Genomic DNA, 22,877 nt, shown 5'->3' on the forward strand with positions numbered 1-22,877 from the left:
CGTAGCATGCTGCATCATAGACTAAACATTGTTCTAATATTGTGTACTAAATTTTACTTTAATGTTTAAAGCAAAACTACAAAACAACATTGGAAATATATTGCAAGCATTGTGTCTCAGAACTTTTCCCACTGTTCTTAGAGTAAAGATGCTCATCAACTAGCAGCACCTTGCAGTAAATCTCGACTGTGCCTGCCGCATGCACAACCCCATACTTTAAAAAATAAAAACTTTGCCCCTATTACTCATTCACGAGTTTGTCCCATAGTCAGGGGCTTCGGAACTTTCTTTTGAGCGGGGGGAGGGGGGGAAGACTTCGAGTTTGTTTTATTTGTTTATTCATTGCATGTTTTATTTAAACATGTTTTCAATTTTACTTACTTTTTGTTCATAATTTGTATATTTCACTGTTCAAAAGTGCATCTGTTGATGGATATGAAACTTAAATTGAAATGGGCAGCTTCATACGGATGTACACACGAGGAGTAATCGACTGCATTAGAAAAGTTTGGGCACAGTTCGTGGAAATTCCGCTAATCATGCTCATGAACAAGGCTCAGTCGATCAACGACTTCTGCTGGGACATGTTTGGCTTATGGTGACTTCCAATCGCAGAGTTGGAGCGCTTCTGGAGCAACGTTTCCTGCTCTTTTCGGAGCAACTGTATTCCAAACGCAGATCTGAGGCACGGATCGAGTCTTCCAATCGTAGACAGGGAGCGGTTGCCGAGCCGAGATTGCTCCGTGGAGCAGTCGGGACTGCTCCGCCGAAATCGGCGGATCCGACCGGAAGTTTGCGTGACGTTCTTATTCAGCGGCGATAGCGGCGCCCTACATGATCTGCCATGCATGCTCTAGCCAGAGCAAGTGTACTCCAACCGCAATTTCAGGTCGCGCGCTCTGCGCCGGATTCAGGCGCTCTGTCACAGAGCGTGCAGACCGCTCCGGGCCTGCAATTGGAATTCACCATTAGTCACCTCCCCCACTGTGCTTCGCTTTAATAATTTCCTAAAATTGAAGCTTTTGTCAGAAATCTGACCTGAGTGCAAGCAGTTGGGGGCGGTGTGGGGAGTGGGGGTCGCTGACCCCTCTGGAGAAATGTAGTACTGAAGTGTCGCCCTCGTTGTTGGTCCTTGCAAAGTATTGATGAAATTGTGTACCTTCATAATTTTTGGGCCTGCATGCTTTCGCAAGGGTACTCTGCCATTTTAAAGTTACATTTATTTAAGTTTTCGAAGTTAGGTAAGCATTACAACGTTCATTGTAACGTTTTAGAAACGTTACAAGCAAATGTACGATTTTACATCGGTGTATCTATACAACTGCGAAGCGCCAAGCAGATGGCCCGTCTTCTCTACCGCCGCCTTCTATCAACGCACTTTTTATGAACAAAAATGAAATATTCGTCCCTTGACCACGCTCCGGCACGCTCCGGTGGCTCCGTTAAAAGACATTTGCCGTAGCAGACGACGCAGTTATCCCCCACTCTACTGCGCTCGACCAGTCCGCAGAAGCGCATCGCTAGCTGCATTAGCGAAATGGCCGCCACTCCGGTTGACATGGAGCTGAAAAAGGTAGGAAAGTAAAGCCATTTTTCCTAATATTTTCCCCATTCTTTTGGCATGAGATCACTTGACACCTCAACATTCTAGCAGGAAGTGACTGAGCTCAATAAAACACAGGTTGTTTCTCGTGATATCTTGCCTGTATTGAATGTGCCGGAACCATGTGTCATTTGCAGGCTTTCCAAGAGCTCCAGATCAAAATGATCGACACAACGAGGCGTCTACGGATAGCCGACATGCAGATCGAAAGCCTCAGGAAGGCGGTGAGGCACGCGTATTGCACAGGCGAAGTGCTCTCTGAGGCTCCATCCGGCACAAAAATGTATCAGTCTGTCGGAAGAATGTAGGTGTGCCCTTCATATCTGCATTTTGAAACAGCTCGCGAGACTGTGTTTTTATGTGCAGTGTGTGTACGGACCGTGCGCGCTATTCAATTGTGCCAGCTTGCCACTGCAGATATGCACAAACTTTGGTGGTAATGCGGAAAAATGTTTGGTGCACCAGATGAAAATTGGTGCACCACGCCTTGCTGAACACTGCCGCCGCACTGTGAGCACCATTGTGGCGGGTAGGGCGCAGCTGAAATGTCATCGCTGCACTAAAAGAGGGCAGCTTTGCTAATTTGAAAAGAGACCAGAGTCAGACTTGCCGCAAGAAATTATATTGGCAATTATACTGGAATCCTATACTGGCACAGTCTGATTCCCGCGCGATGTAGCCGAAAGAGGGCACCCCAGCGCTTTTTGAAGATTTGCAAACTTTGGTGATTTGCCGAAGACGAAGGAGACAGTCTAGGTTTCAGTTTTAGCGCAACTAAGTCAGGTGTGATGGTTTTCAACGGCACAACTGATCAGGAGCTTACAATACAAGGCCATGAAATACCCCGAGTGGCCGAATACAAATATCTCGGGGTATGGGTAAACAACGGGCATATGTACACGGAAAAGCACGAACAGTCTCTCATAGCAAAAGGGCGAAGAGATGCAGGGATAATAAAACATAGGGCATTGTGGGGGTACAACAGGTATGAAGTCCTCAGAGGTATTTAGAGAGGAATAATTGTGCCGGGGCTTACTTTCGGGAATGCGGTTCTATGCTTAAGGGCTGCAGTTCAGTCGCGATTAGAAGTAAATCAGAGAACTGTCGGAAGATTAGCACTAGGTGCCCACGGGAAAACCACAAACGAGGCAAAACGGGGATATGGGCTGGGCAACGTTCAAAGCACGGGAAGCTCAGAGTAAAGTACTATACGAAGAACGCCTGAGGAAATTTGATGATAACAGGTGGGCAGCTAAGGTATTTAAATACCTGTACAGAAAGAGCTTTGACACACAGTGGCGGAAACGAACTAGAAAGCTGGCCAGTAAGTTTGCCAGAAGAAAGAGCATTAAACGACAGGCTAAAAATGTCGAAGGTAAAAATTGGATAGATTTAATGGAAAAGAAGCATAGTGTAGAACTATATCGATGCTGGAAAAGGCAGATCAGGAAGGAAACGTTTTATGATAGATAACTCAAGAGGCAGTGCCCTCCTCTTTGAAGCTAGGTCAGGGTGTCTTAGAACATGCAGCTACAGAAAAAAATTTAACGAAGAAGATGACACATGTGCTGTGTGTGGTAAATCTGAAGAAACAATAGAATACCTCATCCTAAAATGCGATGGTATCCATCCCGATGTCGATGCAGGCACAGTCACTCTTCCTGAGCCCTTAGGGTTTAGAGATAACAATAGTCATGTAAATAAATCTGCGGTGGAAATTAGCCAAAAGCGATTGGAGGATTGGTGGCACAAAAGCAGAGAGGTGACATAAGTTGTAAAGGGTAGGAAGACTTTTTTTTTTTTAAGGAAATGACGAATTGTATTAACAACTTACAGCAGAGTAAACAAAAATAAAGGAAAAAAACTGATCATAGTGGCAACAACCACTGCCCCGTTTCAAAAGGGACGCTCCTACCTTCCATCCATCCAGTTTAACCAGACTGTAGATTGTCGACCTGTGACCTCGCTAAGGTGAACAAGGGTGATCGAAATGGTATTTGTTCCATGAGAAATCAAGCCCAGTGTTTGAGAAATGTGTTCCAAAAAACGCTCAGTGGCCACTTGGTCAGCGCTGTAAAATTACCGTGATGAGGGCAAATGAGGTCAGGAAAAGAGATGCAGACTTGATACCCTGGCAGCATATTTGTATCTTGGCTTCATGCTTTTTGCATGGCCTCAATTTTTTATCATAATAGGGCACACTAGTTTCATCCAGCAGTGCCTTTTCATGATGATTTCTTTACGTTGATGCTCTTCCAATATAGTGCAAGGCGAAGTTTATATTCAACAGAGTTTAGTTTAACTGAGACTTTGTTTTTACAATTTTTACATGATATGCTTTGCCACCATTTAATGGTGCCATACTGGAGGAGGATGCAGCATAAAAGTTAAGCTTTCTCATTTGGCAACAGGTGGCAATCCTATATGTGCAGCACATTGGTGCCACCATGATACCACTACCAGATGTGCCACTTTGCTAGTGGGCCAGCGCTGCTAGCATGCTCAGAATGTATTATTCATTCAAACTCTGAACACTCATTCCATTATGCCTCGCAAGCTGACCGATGAGGGGAGCCTCACTTGAAAGGTGTGAAAGGCAGGGGGCACTAACTGCTAGCATGTGGACTGCAGCAGTTGCCTGGTGGTTTCAGCTTCTGCCTCGCATGCGGGAGGTGCGGGGTTCAATCCACAGTGCTGCCGGGTACCCACCGGTGATACAATGGGTACAAGCGTTCCCCTGGTGTTGCCTGGCTTCTCTGGGGTGAAAATCTTTGAAAAAGGGTCTCTGACCTCACCTTGTGTAAAGAAATACCTTGTGCCTTAAAATTCAACATCTCATTGTCAGCTGGCAGCATGTGTTTTGCACCTCATGAGTTTTCCTCTAAGCAGTCTGCTTTAAATATTTTCCTGTACTGTTACCACATTAGTTAATGGACACAGATGCTAGCATCACAAGCTTGGTTTTGCAGGCTTGTGACGCTGCCATGGTTCTCGCACAGTTAATGTGGTTCGTTTTTAAAATCTGTTTGTTTAATATAGTGCTCTAATAGTAGTGCAGCATACCATGCAATTAAGCATGTACTATCGCGATGGAAAGAAACTCGGAACAACGCGGCGCCTACGTGCTTCGCTGTTCGAATTTCTTTTGATCGCACTTTTACCTGGTTGGTAAGAAAGACGTTCGAGTGGTACTAGAATTCATCACAGACAACTCTAGCGTTTTTTTACTACCACCGAAGCAAAAAGGTGATGAAAAGAAATACGAATAGTGGAGTGCCTCGGCTCCGCTCTGTTCTTGTTTCTTTCCATCGCCCCTGTACAATGTAAGCGTTGCACTGTGTGAGACGAGGTGCGGTTTTTAGTGCACTCCTTTTTTTGCAGAAAGGACAGCAAAAATTTGCTCAGTGGGAGTACACGTAGCGTAGTTGAGCAAAAAATTAGTAAAAATTAGTTTTTCCCTGAGCACTTAGCATGGCATGCTGCAATGATAGTTAGATGAAAGCAAGTGCCTGTTCTGTGATCTGTATGTTCACAGACTTCTCAGAAATGGACCCAGAATAGTTTCGTACCAGGTTTTTGTTGTTCTGCTTCATTTTTGGTATTAATGTATGCTCAAGAGTCTAAAACACTTGCCAATTCTCTATACTCTCAAGGATATCTGTAAACACTATTAATACAGAAATGCACTCTTGGCTCAATATAATTGAAAACCAGGCGACTTGGTAAAACATTTGGAACAGCTGCTCAAAAGACCACAGCACGACTTTTGCACTGCCATGACAGTAGACACAAGACAGTGCATGCTCTATGTCTACTTCATGTTTAGTCTTTTGTGCTGCCATTCCACAATGTGTTCTTAGCCTTCCATCTCGCATTTTCTGCGATTGCATTCGGAATTTGAGCTTGTCCATTGTTTAGCTGCTAAGGTGTCTCTATGCACATGTGCCTCATGCCAGCTAGGGTGACGACAACATAGTTCGGCACACTCGCTCATGAGTGCACTCATATAGCCTCAGTCACACTCGCATCTGTGAGTGTGAGTGGACGTGAGTGGATGTGAGAGTAACTGGTCATGAGTGTGAGTGAGTGGATGTGAGTATGAGTAGATGTGAGTGTGGGTAGAGATGAATGGTAAGTGGACATGAGTGATGAGTGGTTGTGAGTGGACGTGAGTGGCGGGTGGATGTGACAGCGAAGTTTGTCGCATGTGTTTCGAGACTACGGTATCCGCTTAGCTATTTTCATGTTGACAGCTGAGGGCAGAAAATATTCACTGCCAAAGGCGCTCGAAGGCAGCATAAAGCATAATGCTGATGTCTTTGGACGACCGAGGCAGAGGATTCCGCTGGTGCAGGAATGGCAACCTTTCGTTGCTGTTCACCTTACTAGTTCACTGTTGGCATGGGCGCAGGCCCTTTGCAGGGGCAGTTAGCCGCTATTAGTTATGTCAAATCCTTTGATCGAATTTCGTATTGCTACTGCTAGAAAGGTATGTGTCTCTTGTCATGCCTCCTACACGGCTCGGGCTCATATACGCTGAGTTCCAATGCCCGCTGCTGAAACAACTGTCCGCTTCTCAGCAGTCATTAGCGTATGGTGGGACCTCGAGTACTGCAGTAGGTTCTTTTTCTCTTCCCGGGTGTTTGCATCGTAGAGCTCTCCTCTTGCCATAATGTTTTTGTTGGACGGGACACAGGGCCGCCCCTGCAAATCATCTAAGAGGGTGCCAAGTCTGCACCATACCTTTACTCTGACGGACCTGTTCCACCATTGTTTAGAGTGCAGTGTTATGGCCATGCGGGTTTTTTTGATAACTGGGGGCTGAGGACCCATGACGTTGTGTTCGAAAAACTGTTTACTTGCCGGGTCACATTGAGGCGATCTTTTCAGGTTCTTTTTTGCAGTTAACAAAAGACAGATGTGTCATATTTTCTGCGATTTAGAGAGAATGAAAATTCCTTTGGAAGCGCGTTTTTACATTGATACCTAAGTGGTGCAGGGACTGCCTTCTTCTGCCAGTGCAGCAGATAAAAGTAAAAACTACTGCTCAATAATATTTTGTATATTTTACAATTCCATCACATTGAAATAAATGTTTATAATCATTCCTCATCTTTGCACTCCGTTTTGACCGTACGGGCCTCGGTGACGGGAGGCTGGGGGTGGAGGGGTGCGCTGCGCTGAAACTTGGCTCCCCGTAATGGAGAACCCTACACACGCCTATGGACACCGTTCAAAAACTTGGCTAAGCATCTTAGCTGACGCTGAACAGGCACTCATCGTCTCAGCAGCAAGTGCGGAAGCACACGTGCGTAACATTGGTTCAGGGCATGGAAGATGCATTCATGATAAGTGACCACTTCCTTTGATCATCGAAACTGCTAAAATTGGCCAAAGAGCCCGACAGACCCCTGGCGTCTCACCACCACATCTGTGCAACCCAGGCTACGCCAGGGGAGCCATGAGCACAGTTGGGCGCAGCAGTAAATCTTTAATCCCCTCCTTTGTCAGTAAACAAGGAAGCAATGAGTGGACATGAGAGTGAATGGTTGTGGTGTGAGTGGATGTGAGTGTCAGGGAGTGTGAGTGAGTTGTTGCGAGTGTGGGTGGCTGTGAGGGCTAGTAGACATGAGTGTGAATGGCCGTGAGTGTGATTAAGCCACCTCTTATGGTGCTGACTTATGGATGACAGCTCCTCAGATGCAGTTTCATGGCGCTGTGTTGCTGCACGTAACAGTAGTTTTGTATGTGTGTGCCAAGATGCTGTACCATACTGCTGCCAGGTGTGGAAGCCTTTGTTTAGATATAACTTAAGGAACTGTCCTCTCTGCAGCACTGTGCAAAATATGGTTCCCGTTGGCCATGCGTAGTTCTTTTCCATGATCAAGTGACCACCCTGTGGCAAGCAGCTTGTGCCTTGTGTAATCTTTGTTGTTAGTGGGTGCGTCATGTGGTCATAAGATGTCGTCAGATGCATCGAAATGCCTCATGGGTGCTCTGTGTGTGTGGGTAACTATGTGTAGGGTGTATAACTTAAGAGGAAAGGCGTAGTATCAGTCTTCCAATGGGCGCACATCTGGACCATGCTATGTTAAAGGGATTAATGAAGGGGTGAAATGGAAAGAGAAAAAAAAAAAGGCACACTTTCTCTGTGGGAAATCCCAGCACATTGCTTTTCTGAATTAGTAGGCTTCAGCACAGTGAAGAGCTGTGCCCTTTTTTTATTTGTTAAGAAATAAGTGGTGAACAAAGCTTGCAAGTGTTTATTGGAATCTTGTTTTCTGGAGATGTTGAGGGAACAAAACATTTTGTCTTACAGAGGACCATACAACAATACTTCAAGTTGTATTGACCTTGTGCTTGCAGTAAATATGGCAACATTGTTTTTATTACCCCATTCATTATTGCAGGTTCGTGGCAGCAGATTTTGATGATATCATGAGCTCTTTAGATGTGAAGATGAAGACCTGCGATGAAAAGATCAAGAGTCTTGAGGTAGGTTGAAGCAAGCTAACTTGATACCAGCATAGTTGCTCTCTTAATGAGAGATGCAGGAGGGTTTTGCTTGTCTTTAGCTTTTGTGAGGAAAACACAACTTGCATAAAGTAATATTTGCAGATAATTTTGCAAAATGGAGACGTGTAATCTGAGTTCTTACACTTTATGCTTTAGATAGCGCAATGGAAGTTATAAGAGAGAACTGATGGCGTGTTTGTTTCATGTCTAAATGTTGAAGATTGTAGTAGAAATCTGGTAAATTTTTTGGATTATTATCCTTAGAGAAGTATAGTACAAAAATTATGAAGTGTTAGTTTATTGATAACTGCATTGTCAGACATTCTGTTGCCATCTGCTACATGGGTGGCATAAAAATATTTTTTCTTTGCATATCCCAAATGTTAAAAAGTGTCAGTGTAGTTCTAGCGCTACAGTATGTTCTAAATGTTTGCACTCCACAGCATGCACCAGCATCAGCGGAACTGTGAAGTAACATTACAGCACCAGTACCACCACGAGTGTTCTGTTACGAGCGTACACAGCACTAACAGCTTTTAGGTTTATGGTTTGTGGGGTTAAATGTCCCAAAGCTACTTGGGCTATAAGAGACGCTGTAATGGAGGGTCGGGATAATTTTGTCCACCTGTGGTCTCTTGACGTGCGCTGACATTGCACGGTACTCAGGCCTGTAGCATTTCGCATCCATTGAAATGAGAATGTGGCGGTCGGGATCAAACCCATATCTTTCGGGTCAGCAGCCGATCACCATAACCACTGAGCCATCGCGACTGCCCTAACAGCTTTTAGGAATGCAAGCACTTCACAAAAGGTAGTAGTAAACAACACAGTACTGTCACCTAATTAAAACTGATAAGTTTTCATTTGTGCTTACATAGCATACGTGCTGGCACAAGACACAAAAAGCAGTAGTTATCAAGAGACTAATTACTCATTAGCATTGCCCTAAGTGCAGTCATGTAACTACAAAGGAAGGCTATACAGGATTCTCAATGTCTTAGGAGTAGATGAAAAATTCATCCTGATCAGTGCACATACTTGAGCATACTGCCTCTCTGGAGCGGTTGCTGTACTAACTGTGCTAATCAGGACGGTTAGCAGGTGGCAGAGTGGGGCCCAAGTGATCAACAACTGAAACTGGGAACAATGTTCTTGGTGTCTGGAGGAATTTGCCAAGGTGGGGCAGTTTTGCTGATTAGTGTCCAGTATTATAGTAGTAAAATACAGTAGTATTTTTTGGTGTGAACAGTTGAAAATTAAGACTTTCTGCACCTAAAGAAGTTTTTTTTTTTTGTCAGAATTACGTCCTAAATTGTAGCTATCACATTGTAAATGCCATTTTTGGAAAGTTAGCAGGTAGCTGTGCCACGTACAGGCTCTGGCTTCAGCTACTGGCTGCGTCCTGAAGCGTTTCAGGGGATCTGTGCTAGAGTTCACTCCACTGCTACATGTTAAAGAACAGTTCGCAGACATTCAATCTGGGACCTATAATGTACTATATTTTTTTTAATAGGGCTATGAGGAATTTTCCTGGTGTTGTTATTAAAGAGATGTGCTAACGGGGCATTGGAAGTATGGTGCCTTCATTTGGGAGGCCTAAACTTTTCCACAAAGTTGTCCATTTGCCTTACATGGCCAAGAAATAATCTGAGGCTGCAAGTTAACAGTTTGTTGACTTGTATTCTAGGTGGGCATAGCCAGGGAAGACCATGTTAAATTTCAGAGCTTTATGTAATCTATACATTTATATCATGTGTGCCTTTTTTACTATAATTGAAATATACTCTTTCAAAAAGGGCTGTATCTAGCTATTTTGTACTCAGACTCGTCCTAATCGAATGTTCAGTTGGGTTTACAGAATGTTGAATAAGCTCTGCATGTTCGATTCATTTTTGAGGCATATCAGGGAATTGGGAAATTTTTTGTTGCCAACTAATAAGTGTCAAAACAACTTTCACATGCAAATTGTTTAGTTTAGTTTATGGTGGTTTAACGTTCCAAAGCGACTCACGCTATGAGGGATGCCTAGTTTAGGGCTCCGGAAATTTCAGCCACCAGAGTGCTTTAACGAGCACTAACATTGCACAGTACACGAGCCTCTAGAATTTCTCCTCCATCTGAATTTGACCGCCGCGGCCGCGATCGAACCCGTGTCTTTTGTGTCAGCAGCCCAGCGCCATAACCACTTTGCCACTGTAGTGGGTTTCAGGATTTACAGTAATCCCTCGTTATAACGAAGTCAGCAGGACGGAGAAAAAATTCGTTATAAGCGGTTATTCGATATAAGCGACCACCCGAGAAAATCTAAAGCAGACTAATTTTAATTGCGCCGCAATTGCGAGGAAGTCAGAATACAATGTATTCAGTGAAGCAAAACATTATTCAGGTGCAAAAAAGGCTGTGAGCTTTGGCTGTTTCAAGTTCTTACCGGGCGCGTGCAACCCCTGCTCTGACCCTAATCTGAGCAAGCATTGCACGAGGCCGCGGTCGCCGCCCATGCATTCAACCTTTGGGGTATTTCGAATCGCGAAGGCAGTGGCTGCTTTTATGGGAGTATTTTGGAATATTTCAAACGCAGTGGCCGCTTTTTGGGGGGGTGGGGGGAAGGGTGGTCAAGGAAATGCCATGGCTCGAGTCTGAGGTTGTGTTGTGCTCAAAAAATGATTAGCTGCTCATTGTGGGTATGCAGCGCGATCGTGAAAACTGAACGGTTCAGCGGTAGGGGCTTTGCATGATTACTGGGCAATTTTTTCCCCGAGGTGTGGAGCTGTGAAGTTTGCAAAACGAGAGTTTTTCAGCCAGAGTTTTTCGGCGCACTGTTGTTGACGACTTTGCTAATTCTACGATTCGAGTATCGGTGTTCGCGCAGCATCGCATCCGCACTGTTTACAGATGTCTAGGAACAAAAGTCAATGATCCTACCACGCACTTAGACTCATTGTCTAGTCGGATGGCGCGAATCGAGCATGACCGGCTCGAGAAAATCGATACGCCATGTTGACAGCCCGACTCGATCGCTGCTGGCAACGCTCGGATTTTTCATGTTTTCGGCAAGTTATCGGTCTATTTGCACCGTCAAAAGTGCAACGTAGCTAGGGGCGATATTTTGTTGCGATGCAGGCCGATTATTCGAGCGGCAAGCAAATTTCTAGACCAGCTTTCCAAAAGTCGTCTTCCCGATTTGTTAACTTAGCTCCTCGCGTCGAACACGGCAAAGGGCGTGTAACCAGCAGTCGCTTGTGACCAGGCAGCAGCTCGACAACACCATTGTTCACGCTTGCAAGCGCTACCTGTGGGTCGCCTTCTCATTTGAAATGAAAACTCTCGGGAATGGCGTTGTTTGCCCGCTTTCGAGAGTTTCGTTTGCTTTGGCCAATGTGAAACGATTAGGCTTAGCTACGACTACGGCAGCCAGGGAGCAGCTCAGTTCATTGCCAAAAGCTCGGCTCGCTCTCGACATGCAAGTGTGAATGGGCTCATAATCGGAGGAGCACTTCTTTTGTGCTTTTTTGCACGTTTCAGTGCCAGAAGTGCTGTTTAGAGCGGTAATATTTTGCTCACCGAGTGTACTCCATGGAATGCTACGGCGCAAGTCTGCCCGTGGTCTTTTGGCCACTTTTCGGCATCCAAGAGACCGCGGTTTTCTGGCATCGTAAAGTGTCACGAAAACTTTATTTTCGTTTGGATTTTATCACGGGGGATACCAGCGATGCGACTGCGACTGATTCGGGCGCGCTGCACAATGGAATTTGGCAGCTTAATTCCGTTTCCTCTGCTGTAAACAGCTGGGGGCACTCGGCACTCGCTTGGCACCCGTTACTAGGCAGGTCATCGGTCATAGGTATGGTACTTTTGTGGCCTGTTCTGTGCCTGCATAAGACTAATTCGTTGGCGGTATTAATTTGACACTGCATGCGCTCGCCACTTCTCTCTGAGCAGGTCAAGCTCTTCGTGCGCTTCGAGTAATGCGGCTTAAAATGCATGCGTTCAGGTCGGGACTAGAAGAAATTTGGAATAAAGCGATATTTCGAGTAAAGTGATTTCGTTATGACAAGGAATTACTGTATGCACACACACACACACACACACACACACACACACACACACACACACACACACACACACACACACACACACACACACACACACACACACACACACACACACACACACACACAGTTGGCGGACGTCAAAGAAACAGGTGAATCATGATAACTAGTAAAATGTAAAACTAAATTCTTATAGTTAACTTTTCAACTATTACCGATAGACACCCGATTGAAATTAGGTGAGATTTGTAGCTGGCTGTTAGTAATAGCCATATCAGTTTTTAGAATTTCGAAAACGCGATTACCCTTGCCACTGTGGCTCAGCTAATTTCGGCCATTTCTAGCGCAATTCGAAAACTGCGCACTTGGGGGAGGGTGCAAAGCGACGTCAATCAAATCGTGACCTCCATGATGCACGTGCAGTACCACGGGACAATCTCAGCACCGCCCGCGCTGCAGTGCTCCCCACTCCTCGCCACTTCGCTGCTCCAACGCGGGCGAGGCAGAGAGTTTCATATGGTATGTGTGTCACTTGACGGCGCTCTGTGCCCTCCTGCAAGCCCGTGGTCTTTGAATTGTGTGAAAAATGACCCAAATTAGTTGAGCCACAATGGCGAAGGTAATTGCGTTTTCGAAAAGCATGCTCACTGCCTAAACATCCTGAGCATCAAAAAGAACCCTGGAGTGGCGAATGTACTTGTGCAACAGTACATTGCTTCCTTTTAAAGTAATATCTCTATTTCTAGTTTCTATAGCTTTTTCTTCAGACCAATAAAATAAATAAGGTCCGCTTATCTGATTGGCCTGTTACCGGTGGCTTAATAATCTGATAGAACTACTCATAGACCAGTTTTTTCCTTTTTGGCTAATACTGATTTGCCTTATTCAGTGACTAATTGGTCTGATATGAAAACCAAGAGTAGTAATTCTTATTACAGTTGAGCCCACTTATAACGAACCTGACGGTCACGCTGATTGCATTCGTTATATCTGAAGTTCATAGTAAGTGGTCTTCTCATATTATACAGACGAAAATCCAAAATCAATCGAAGACAGTGTTTATTTCTTAAAAAAGTCTGTGACCTGCGTCTGCTTTTTCAAAGCATGCCCTATTACGGTGTTTTCTAGTCTGTCCAGAGCAGCTATGTGCTCCTCTCCAAGGCCCTTGATGGCAACAAACTGTTTCAGGGACGTGATGTAAACTGCTGTTGAAGCACTCACAGAAACGAGCGGCAAGTCATCATCCTCAACGTCTTCGCCTTTGGTTGCTCGCACTTCACGCGCTATGGCTTCATCAGTGCATGGCTCTGCTATCTCCGCGTCATCGTCCGCACTCACGAAGTCGTTTCAAGCAACATCGGGTACAGCCAGTTGCGTGTCAACGACGCGTTGCCACAAATCCATTGGTGTCGAATCGCAAGACTGTTTGACAACCTCCTCCGTCGTTCCTGGGCCCATAAACCCCATCTTATGGAAACATTTCGTGATGCTCTCCGCAGTTAGCTCAATCCAAGAGGCCTTAAGCATTCCCACAGCGTAAAACAAAGAGATGCGAAATGGGGCGTCGGCACATGGTCTCTCAGTTGCAATCAGCATCCGCTGGATTGTGCACTGCCGATAAGAAACCTTGAGCACGTGAATGATGCCCATGTCCAGTGGCTGAATCTTACACGTCACATTCGGTGGCAGAAAAAGTGTGGTCACCGCAGCCAGGGAAGGCTGCACGTGGTGCGCACAACAGTTGTGGACCACAAGTCCTGTTTTCCTTCGTCATGTCACTGTCAAATTCAACCAGCCACTCGGCGAACAATTCGGGCGTCATTCAAGCCTTTCTGTTGTGTCTGTAGTGGACTGGAACAAAAGTCCCAAAGCACCGCGGCTTGCTAGACTTCCCGATGACAAATGGTATCCACCTGTCACTGCCATCCATGTTTGTGCACAAAAGGACGGTCACGCAAAGCTTACTGTGCTTTCCACCAGCACACGTGTCTCCTTTAAAGGCGTGGCTATGCTGGAAAGTAAAATACGGCGTGCTTTAATGCTGTCACGATGATTGTGTGCTTGTAAGAACTCAAGCGTAAATGTCTTCCAGGCCATAGCACATTTATTGGTCTAAGAAAGATGTAAATGCCTCAAACAAAAACTCAAGCTGGCACAAATCTTGAACCTATCACGAAACAGAGCTGCTCGACAAAAACATATGCATTAATTAGTATTTAGTAAAGTCTCCTTCGGCAAGAATGACAGATTCCATGTGCTTTGGTATAGAAACCAACAGTTCTGTGGCTAGTTCTGTGCCGCGAAGCCTGTCCCACTCGGCATGAACAGCCGCCCAAAGGGAGTCTGTTCAATTTATGGAGCTGCAGCCGGGACAAGCTTGAGTTCATAATTCCCCAGACATTTTCAATTGGATTTATGTCTGCTCCTTTTGCTGGCCATGCAAGTTTATGGATGGTAAGGTTCTCTAGCAAGCTTTCCACGGAGCGTGAAGTATGAATTGGAAAAAGGTCATGCTGATAATAAAACAGCCCATCCTTGAATGATCCATCCAAAGCATAGGGCGGGACAACCTGCTCGATTACATTACAGTAATCTGCGGCGGTGAACCGTTGATCTATCCATATAAGGGGGCCCAAGCCATCGGCTGTGATGCCTCCCCACACATTCACGGAGCAGCGATAGGATCAAAGCTGCATAAAATTTTTAAAAAGTTTGTGCTGCGCACTTCAAAATGGCATGACATGTTTAGCAGGATCACTGCTGTAACTAAACCCACTTGTATATTTTTTTAAGTAGGCACATAGCACTAAAACAGGGACCGCGGTGTGACTGTAATATGGTTTATATTAGTTCGCTCAGAATGCACCTTGAGCTGTTAATTCATGGCGTGCAGCAACCGAAAAATAGCCAAGGTAACCGCTGAACATGTTGCTTACTTGAACACACTGGAAATTATATATATTGTCATGGGTGCAAAACAGGACCACAAACCGCTGGCTCGCAAGTAGTCCATGCGCATGCACAAACACAATTCTTTTTGCTCAACTTTCTACGAAGGAGCAACACCCATGCAACCGACACAGTTCTCAAAATGCATATGGCAATATTATGTCCTCTAAGCACTCGGCAATCGCACTCTCATATAACAATTGTCGGCGGGTTATTCATGACCACTTTTTTATGAACAGGATAGGAATTCCAGAACGCGGGGATACAAAAGCTTACTGATGATTGTCTTGACGCCACACTTTCAGTCTTTCGTTACACTTTGTGGTAAATGTGCTCTCATCTGTGAACATCACCTGGCCCCAATCCTCCACAGTCCAATCCTTTTGCGATTGTGCAGACAGTAGTCTGGTGGGCGGCTTTGTGGTGATCCGAAAGCAAAGGTTTTCTTGCAGCTGTCCTGCTTCGAAGGCCCGCTTCGTGAAGGCGCTGTCGGACCACTTGGACATCCACATTTAGTCCGAGCTCGTTTTTGATCTGCTCCGCTGTGAAAAAAGGATTGTCTACGGCGGCTGCAACGATTACAGTCGAACCCGGAAATATCGAACCCGCATATTTCGAATTATTGGCTATATCGAACACACAGATTACCCCCTTGAAAATACTATGTAAAAGTATAGGACAATTGCATAGTATATCGAATTCCATTTTCGTTGAACATTCGATATATCGAACGGCGCACTGCGCCGCGCCCCTGGAAGGTGCGCTTTTCCCAAAGACATTCGTGTCCGGTCCTCAGAGGTAAACTTTTCCGCAGAGTCAGTCAGCAGGCTCCTCCTCTGCGCATGCGCGGCCGTCGCCTAGCGACGGAGACGCAGAGCCTTTCCCCCGTTCTTGCGCCCCACCGGCGCGAGCTCTCTCGCTCCTCCTCTACCGCCGGCGTGTGCATTGGGCAAGGGCATTGGAGCTCATCGAAGAGAGTGCGCGGCATGGAGACGCGGCGACGTTTCCAAGCCACGCTTCCTGGGAAAAGGGAGAGAGAGAGAGTGAAGGGTCGGCACGGTCGCTCGTGGGCCAGGGGAGATGAGAGAGCCAGAGAGGGCTCAAAAAACGAACATAGCGCCTTCGACGGCATATTCCGCCGATCTTTTTCCCTGCTCTCTTCTTTCTTTTCCCTTTGTCGTTCCTTCGCAGCCCCGTTGACTGTCGCTCGAACAGGCTTCGCTCGGACTGCTCCATCTGCACATCGTGCGTGTTGTTGTGCGTACCTCTGTTTCAACGTGCCGTGTGTAGCGTGTGTGATTGCAGTCATCTGGTGAGCTATGGCATCCACGGACATAAAAAAGAGGAAGAATCTGGACTTTGCAAGAAAGCTTGAAGTAATCTGGCGTGTCGAGAATGGAGAAAAGAAGTCCTCCGTGGCAGACACATTCGGCATTCCGCGGAGTACTTTAAGTACGTTGTTAAAAAACAAGCAGGACATCAAGCTTAAAGCAGGTGAGGAAAGTCGCTCGGGAGTGTGTCGTGTGCGCCCTGCTGCTTTTGACAAAGTGGAGAAGGCACTCTACACATGGTTTCTTGAAATCCGAGTGAAAAGTATTCCCGTGGATGGCCCGACCTTAATCGAAAAGGCCAAATGGTTTGCTACGGCTCTTGGCGAAGAGAACTTTTGCGGTGGCACTGGATGGCTGCAACGGTTTAAAAACCGCCACGGCATTGTAGGAAAGGCCATTTCAGGCGAAAGTGGGGCTGTCAGCAGCCAGGAGATGCAGCAGTGGCTTTCTGAGGAGTGGCCGAAGATCACTGAGAAGTTTTCGCCTGCAGAAATCTTCAATGCAGACGAAACTGGTCTCTTTTGGCAAATGTTGCCGAATAAGACACTCGCTCTTCGTGGAACCACATGCCACGGTGGTAAAATGAGCAAAGTGCGTGTGTCGGTGCTGCTTGCAGCCAACATGGACGGCTCGTGCAAGCTACGGCCATTCGTGATCGGGAAGAGCAAGTCACCGCGCTGCTTCAAGAACTGTAAACAGCTTCCCATCCGCTACGGCTGTAATAGGAAGGCCTGGATGACACGTCAACTTTTTGTTGAATGGCTGCAGGCTTGGGACGCTGAGTTGGGCAAGTCGGGCCGCCGAGTTTGCCTTCTGGTAGACAACTGTTCGGCCCATCAAACAACTTGCAAGCTGCAGCACATCGAATTGAAGTTTCTCCCGCTGAACACCACAGCGAGACTGCAGCCCCTCGACCAGGGTATCATAAAGGCATTCAAGGTAGGCTATCGGAAGCGACTTATTCAACGGCTCCTCATAAACCTCCGCATGGGAACCGATCTCAAGATTGACCTGCTTGGCACGATCCAGATGATTACCGGCGCTTGGGGCGACGTGAAGCAGGCCACAGTAGCCAACTGTTTTGGCAAGGCAGGCCTTGAAGTGGCCAAAGATGAATGTCCGGAAGCTTTAGATGACGATGAGTGCTTGGAGGAAGCGTTCCGCGACTTGTCCAATTTTTCCGGCACCGTCCCGCCCGAAGTTATTGTTGATGACTTCATTAACGCTGACAGCAAAGTTCAAGCGGTAGCCGACCTCGCTGATGAGGACATTGTGGCCGGAATAGTTGGTGTTCAAGACAGCGATTCCAGCGACAACGAGGGCAACTGTGTTTTCGAAGAAACGCGTCCGTGCACAGCCACTGAACTGGCGTCAGCGTTCAGCCTGATTCGGCGCTGTTGCGGCGAAATGGAAGGCACTGGGCTCTCGCACCTAGACAGTCTCGAGAAGATTGAAACTAGTGTTTTAAACTTCATTTCCCAGAGGAAAAAGCAGCCCAAAATTAGTGATTTTTTTTCCGTGAAATAAAGCGCTTTCATATTGTGTGCACATGCTATGTGATTCGCGGCTGTTCCAATTGGTAAGCCACAATTTTTTATGATCGCGAGTGCTTTTTTGGCCTATATCTGTATATCGAATTTTCGCTATATCTAACTATTTTCCGATCCCCGTCGTATTCGATATATCCGGGTTCGACTGTAGTAGGTCTTCCTCCGTGGTTGTGGAACGTGGCCGCGAACTGTGAGGAAGGTCCAAGAGCCTACCTTCAGTTTTGTAGGCTTTCAAAACTCTGTTGACTGTCGAAAGCGCTCTTCCGGTAATCTCCGCGATTCTTCTCTGATGAATTTCTTGGCGGTATAAAGCGATCATTTCAATCCTGTCGGCATCAGACACTCGCGGCATGGTGTTCTTTTCAATCTGATGAAACTCAGGCCGGTAGCTCAGCTCCTAAGGTGTAGGATAGAACACGCATGTGCAGCATCACTTCCAGTAATCGTTCTTATTTCTTGAAGCTTTTATTTTTTTCGATACAGATCTATGAACCCGATATGGTCTGGCTTGCACTCAACACTTCTATTCGCTTATGCGCCCAATCATCGTGACCGCATTAAAGCACGCCGTATTTTACTTTCCAGCATACCAGCAAGCAATGCTTATCGTCCGCTGGTCGTGTCTGAGCTCAAACACATGAGGTGCGATAGCGCCGGCCGGAACAAGATTCTAGCGCTACGGCGGCGCGGACTGAAAGCGCCGATCTGCCTAGCGACAGCCAAGCATATCGGAGTTGGACACGAATCCTCGGGCCAGTGGGCTGACGCTAGGCTGCGCTGATTGTGCGTAAAGCCACGCTTTCCGCTGTTCGCATTTCTTTCCATCGTGATAGTACACATCCCGCTGAGTGTAGCTTGCTATGGTTGGAATGTTCTCAGAGAGCCATGCATCGATGTCTTCAATGTTCGCTGAGGCTGCTTCGCCGGCGATGGTCTTGAAAACTATTCCATCGTGAGCTTTAAACCAGTGCAGCCACCCATTGCTCGGGCTGAAATTGAGAAAGTCCAATAGGGAAGCAAAGTCTCTTGCCTTGGAAAGCATCAGCGGACCACTGACGGGAATGTTGCGGGACCGAGCATCAACAAACCATTTAAGTAACGCATATTCAACATCCACGTAGGTCGCTTTTCGAAAGCGCTTTCTCGTCCTCGGGTCAGCGTTTATGCTTGCACTTAAAATCTTGTCCTTGTCTTTGGCAATTGTCTAAATGGTCGACATTCACAGACTGTATTTCTTCACCAAGTCGCAGTTCTTCATTCCTTCATTAAGTTCAATTAAAATAGCTTACTTTGTTGCGATGTCGACAGCTTTTCTTTTCACAGTCGATGTTGGACCCGAAGCACAGTCTGCCATCACACTCAGTGGATTTGCACCCCTCACAATCTCATGACGAAATCGTCTGATTGTCCGCAAAACTTCAAAGATGCAGAGACGAGAGCATCGCGAACCACGTGCACAGAGAGCGTAACAACTGTATAAAGGAGCAATGCGTCAACTGCGCGCTGCCCGCTCACGGTAGCAGCACGCAAGGCGGAGCGCTGATTGGGGAATCAACACATGCCACCTGATCATCTGGGCAATCTAGCCATACCAAGTTACAATGCCGAAGTGCGCGGTAGGCCTGCGTTCTGCAGTTCTAGTACTCCGTTTTTATTGCTTTTTAGCGCGCCTGTTCTTTTTTTCTCGAAATGGGGAGATGGGCTGAAGAGTGAAGGAACGGGGGAGGGGACGTTCGGGAACGTCGCAGGTGGCAAAGGTGAATTTTTCGACAGTGGGGTCGAGTTTAAGGCGCCTTCGTTTTCGCTCTATGCGAGTTGTGGTGCAGCCGCGGTTGTTCGTTATATCTGAGACGCAGTGCCATTGCCGTAATACATATTGGGACGGTCGATCCACCCTCATTCGTAATAACCGAGTGTTCGTTATAACTAAGTGTTCGTTATAGCCGTTATAAGTGGGCTCGACTGTATTGCACTAAAACTAAGGCTTATGCACAGGCACGTAGCCAGAAATTTTTTTCGAGGGGGGCCTGAGGCAGTTAGGGCGAAGCCTGGTGGGGGTGTGTGGGGGCATGCCTAACAAAAACACGGCTGGGGGGTAGTGAGTGCAATTAGATATGTGCCTGCTTATACAGCTAGTTCATCTTTGTATTAGACCTATGCAAGCTTCTGCTCACATTTTTGCTACAGAAGCTTTTTCTTTCTTGACTGTTCTTCCATTCACTATCAAATGCTGTTCAGGGACTGTAATAGCTTTGATAGTACATTTGTACAGTTGTGGACAGAATAATATTGACCACACACTTCAGTGTTCCAATTCTTCCCTTTTATTGCATGATGGAAATAGAAAAGTTTGCGGTCTTCATGCACAAGCACACAAATGGCACAGGGCTTCCACTCCTGTCCCAACAATGCCATTCTTCGCTAAACTAAATTTGTTGCCCTATCCTGATAAAACTTACCAAAACTTCATCCAAGTGAGTTAAAATGAAGGTCTTGGACAATGATTATAATGCCAGGCATTCTAGACAGGCCTAGAGAGGGGATGCGCCTGGCACGACCTGTTGCTGTGCAACCGTTTCTATAGAAATATCCCTAGGTAAGGAAATTGAAGTCTTTTGGGCAGCTAGAAATAGTCAAATTTAGTGGCCCATTCACTTGTATGAATTTAAAGAAAATAAAAACAGGAAAACCACACAAGAAATTTCGTTAGTGCTGGTCACCTGAAAACGTCTGCGTGGCACATTTAAGCAGATCTTTTGATATAATGCAATGATCGGCAAACCTCCTCACTGCTCGCTGTCAGAGATAACCCTAAATTTAGCTCACTGCCGTCCGCATGATGGCACCTGGAGCATCGAAGAGTTCAGTGAAGATAGTGTTGCTCAAAAGTGCAATGCTTGGTTTTAGGTTTGGATTGAGTCAAACTTGTGTACTGCGCCATTTTATGCATATTACTGCACCACTTCACGAATGCGCCGGTAAAACTTGCATGGGAAATACTGGGACTGCTGACATTATATTCGAGTTACTTGGAGTATATTCGGATGTACAGTAGTGCTGGACCTGCGTGACCTTCGGCCACATAGGGGGTCTTATAGAGGCCACGACCAGCGGCGAATTGTCTGGTCAGCAGCGTGCTAGTTGTTCAAATTATTCACTCAAATTAGGGTTGCAAAGTTTGGGACCTCAAAAAATGTTTTTATAAACTGGGATTTTGAATAAGTTAATTTTGATATTTGAGGTTGGAGCTGCCATGGCTGGTGTGCTGCAGTTGGGTCGTGCTTATATGCTAAACGTGTCTTGAGGCATGTGCAGCCCCTGTAGTGCTTACTTTAGTTGATACTTGTGAAGTCGTGTCAAAATTTACAATGGCTTCTGGAACTTGTTGCACAAGCAGATGCTGGGTGGCAATCTTGACATGTCATGGAGGAATGCTGCCACAACTACAACGTAACAGCTGAGTTTGTATTGCATGGAAATCTGTGGAAGCTGCAAATGAACCGGCCCACGAGAACTTAGCGGCCAGAAAAGTGCAGCACCTGTAACATGACAGCTGGGTTCTACTCTATTGGGCCTCTATCCTAATGTGTAACGAATGAGTTTAAAAATACTTCCTGTTCTCTGTGCTGGTATGTGTTTTGCTGTCCCTGACACATGGGAATATTGGCTGAGAACATTGTTTTAATGAGAACACATGCTCTGCAAATAAACATGCAAATCTCAGAATTGTGGCTGTCAGCTGTATTCGCAAAGTAAAAGTCAGTGTAAGGCACTTGAACGATTCTTCCAAAGTACCTCAGACAAGGAATTCCCTTGAGGCAGCTAGATGTTAGCCAGAACTCAGTTTCTTCGCATTGTAATTACCCGTTTCAAAATTGACAGTGTGATAGGCAAGCCACATCTAGAAATGCAGCACAGCTGCTCCAAGCTGCTTTGAAATGCTGATTCTGCTGTTCTATAGTGTTCCACGTGAGCTCTATAACTGCTCCAGAAATTGCTGCAAATCATGGTTTGGCAGTAGCACCACAGAATAGCATTTACTTGCGCGATTATCAAATACTTATAAATTTTCTCTAGTTAACATGTCAGAAGAATTTGACTACCACAGCATGGTCCGTCTGTATTATTCTGTCCACAGCTGTGCTTATATTTTTATGTTTCAGATACTCTTGATGCATTGAAAAGCATGTACTTGTTAATATTCTCAGCACTGTCTCTGTTTTGTGTTGTACTTCTTGTTGCTTAGTTTGTTCACTGACATGTCCTGAAATGTTTGCTTCAAAATGGATAAATGAAAGTCCCACTCTTTCTGGCTTTTTTCAGAACAACAAGGCCTATCTGGAAAAGAGTCTCAAGGAGTCAGAGAACAACCTTAGGGAAATGATTATTCAAAAGCAGAGCATGCACTGACATGGACATGAGTTTATGTACTTAATATGCAGCAGTTACTATTTATGCTACGATATGAAATGTCACCACATCTGGGATCATTCGAAGGATGGGCACTGAAGATGCGATGCGTAAGAGACTTGGACTGGTTGTTTGTTGTGAATACTTGGGAAGGACTTTTTATGGACTCACCCTGTTTAGAGAAAGTTTAAGCCTTCCCATGGTTACATTGTTTTACAGTAAACTGTCTAAAAATAATAATTTTTGTACATTGTGAATTAGCCTCGATTTTATTAATAAACATTTGGTTGGAAACTTGAATGTTTTTCGTCTGACTCAGGGTTTTTATGCCAGCAGCTTTACCTGGCTCGATTGCTACCTACAATGATTTAGCTCTGGGGTACCCTTGGAACAGAATGGTTTTTAATTGGGATTTTCACTTCTAAGGGGCAAACATACATTATTCACTCAGTTTTAGCAGGGGTGCCTT

At 45.8% G+C, this 22,877-nt stretch overlaps 1 protein-coding gene across 1 annotated transcript; it reads left to right on the forward strand.

Moving 5' to 3' along the window:
* Positions 1–1,485: 1,485 nt before the first annotated feature.
* Positions 1,486–22,708, forward strand: Pfdn1 (prefoldin subunit 1). Its single transcript, XM_077648756.1, has 4 exons — positions 1,486–1,573; positions 1,741–1,907; positions 8,014–8,098; positions 22,322–22,708. Exons 1-4 carry the CDS (start codon positions 1,538–1,540, stop codon positions 22,406–22,408), a joined length of 375 nt encoding a protein of 124 aa, XP_077504882.1. The 5' UTR covers positions 1,486–1,537; the 3' UTR covers positions 22,409–22,708.
* Positions 22,709–22,877: the final 169 nt, after the last annotated feature.

This window comes from Amblyomma americanum, chromosome 1, assembly GCF_052857255.1.
Source record: "Amblyomma americanum isolate KBUSLIRL-KWMA chromosome 1, ASM5285725v1, whole genome shotgun sequence".
NCBI classification, from domain to species: Eukaryota; Metazoa; Arthropoda; class Arachnida; order Ixodida; family Ixodidae; genus Amblyomma; species Amblyomma americanum.

Bases quoted from the DNA above. Each gene is read 5' to 3' on its own strand.
- Pfdn1 (XM_077648756.1), top strand. From the start codon at position 1,538: ATGGCCGCCACTCCGGTTGACATGGAGCTGAAAAAG. The intron at 1,908-8,013 runs GTAGGTGTGCCC...TCATTATTGCAG, and splicing joins TATCAGTCTGTCGGAAGAAT to GTTCGTGGCAGCAGATTTTG. The intron at 8,099-22,321 runs GTAGGTTGAAGC...GGCTTTTTTCAG, and splicing joins AAAAGATCAAGAGTCTTGAG to AACAACAAGGCCTATCTGGA.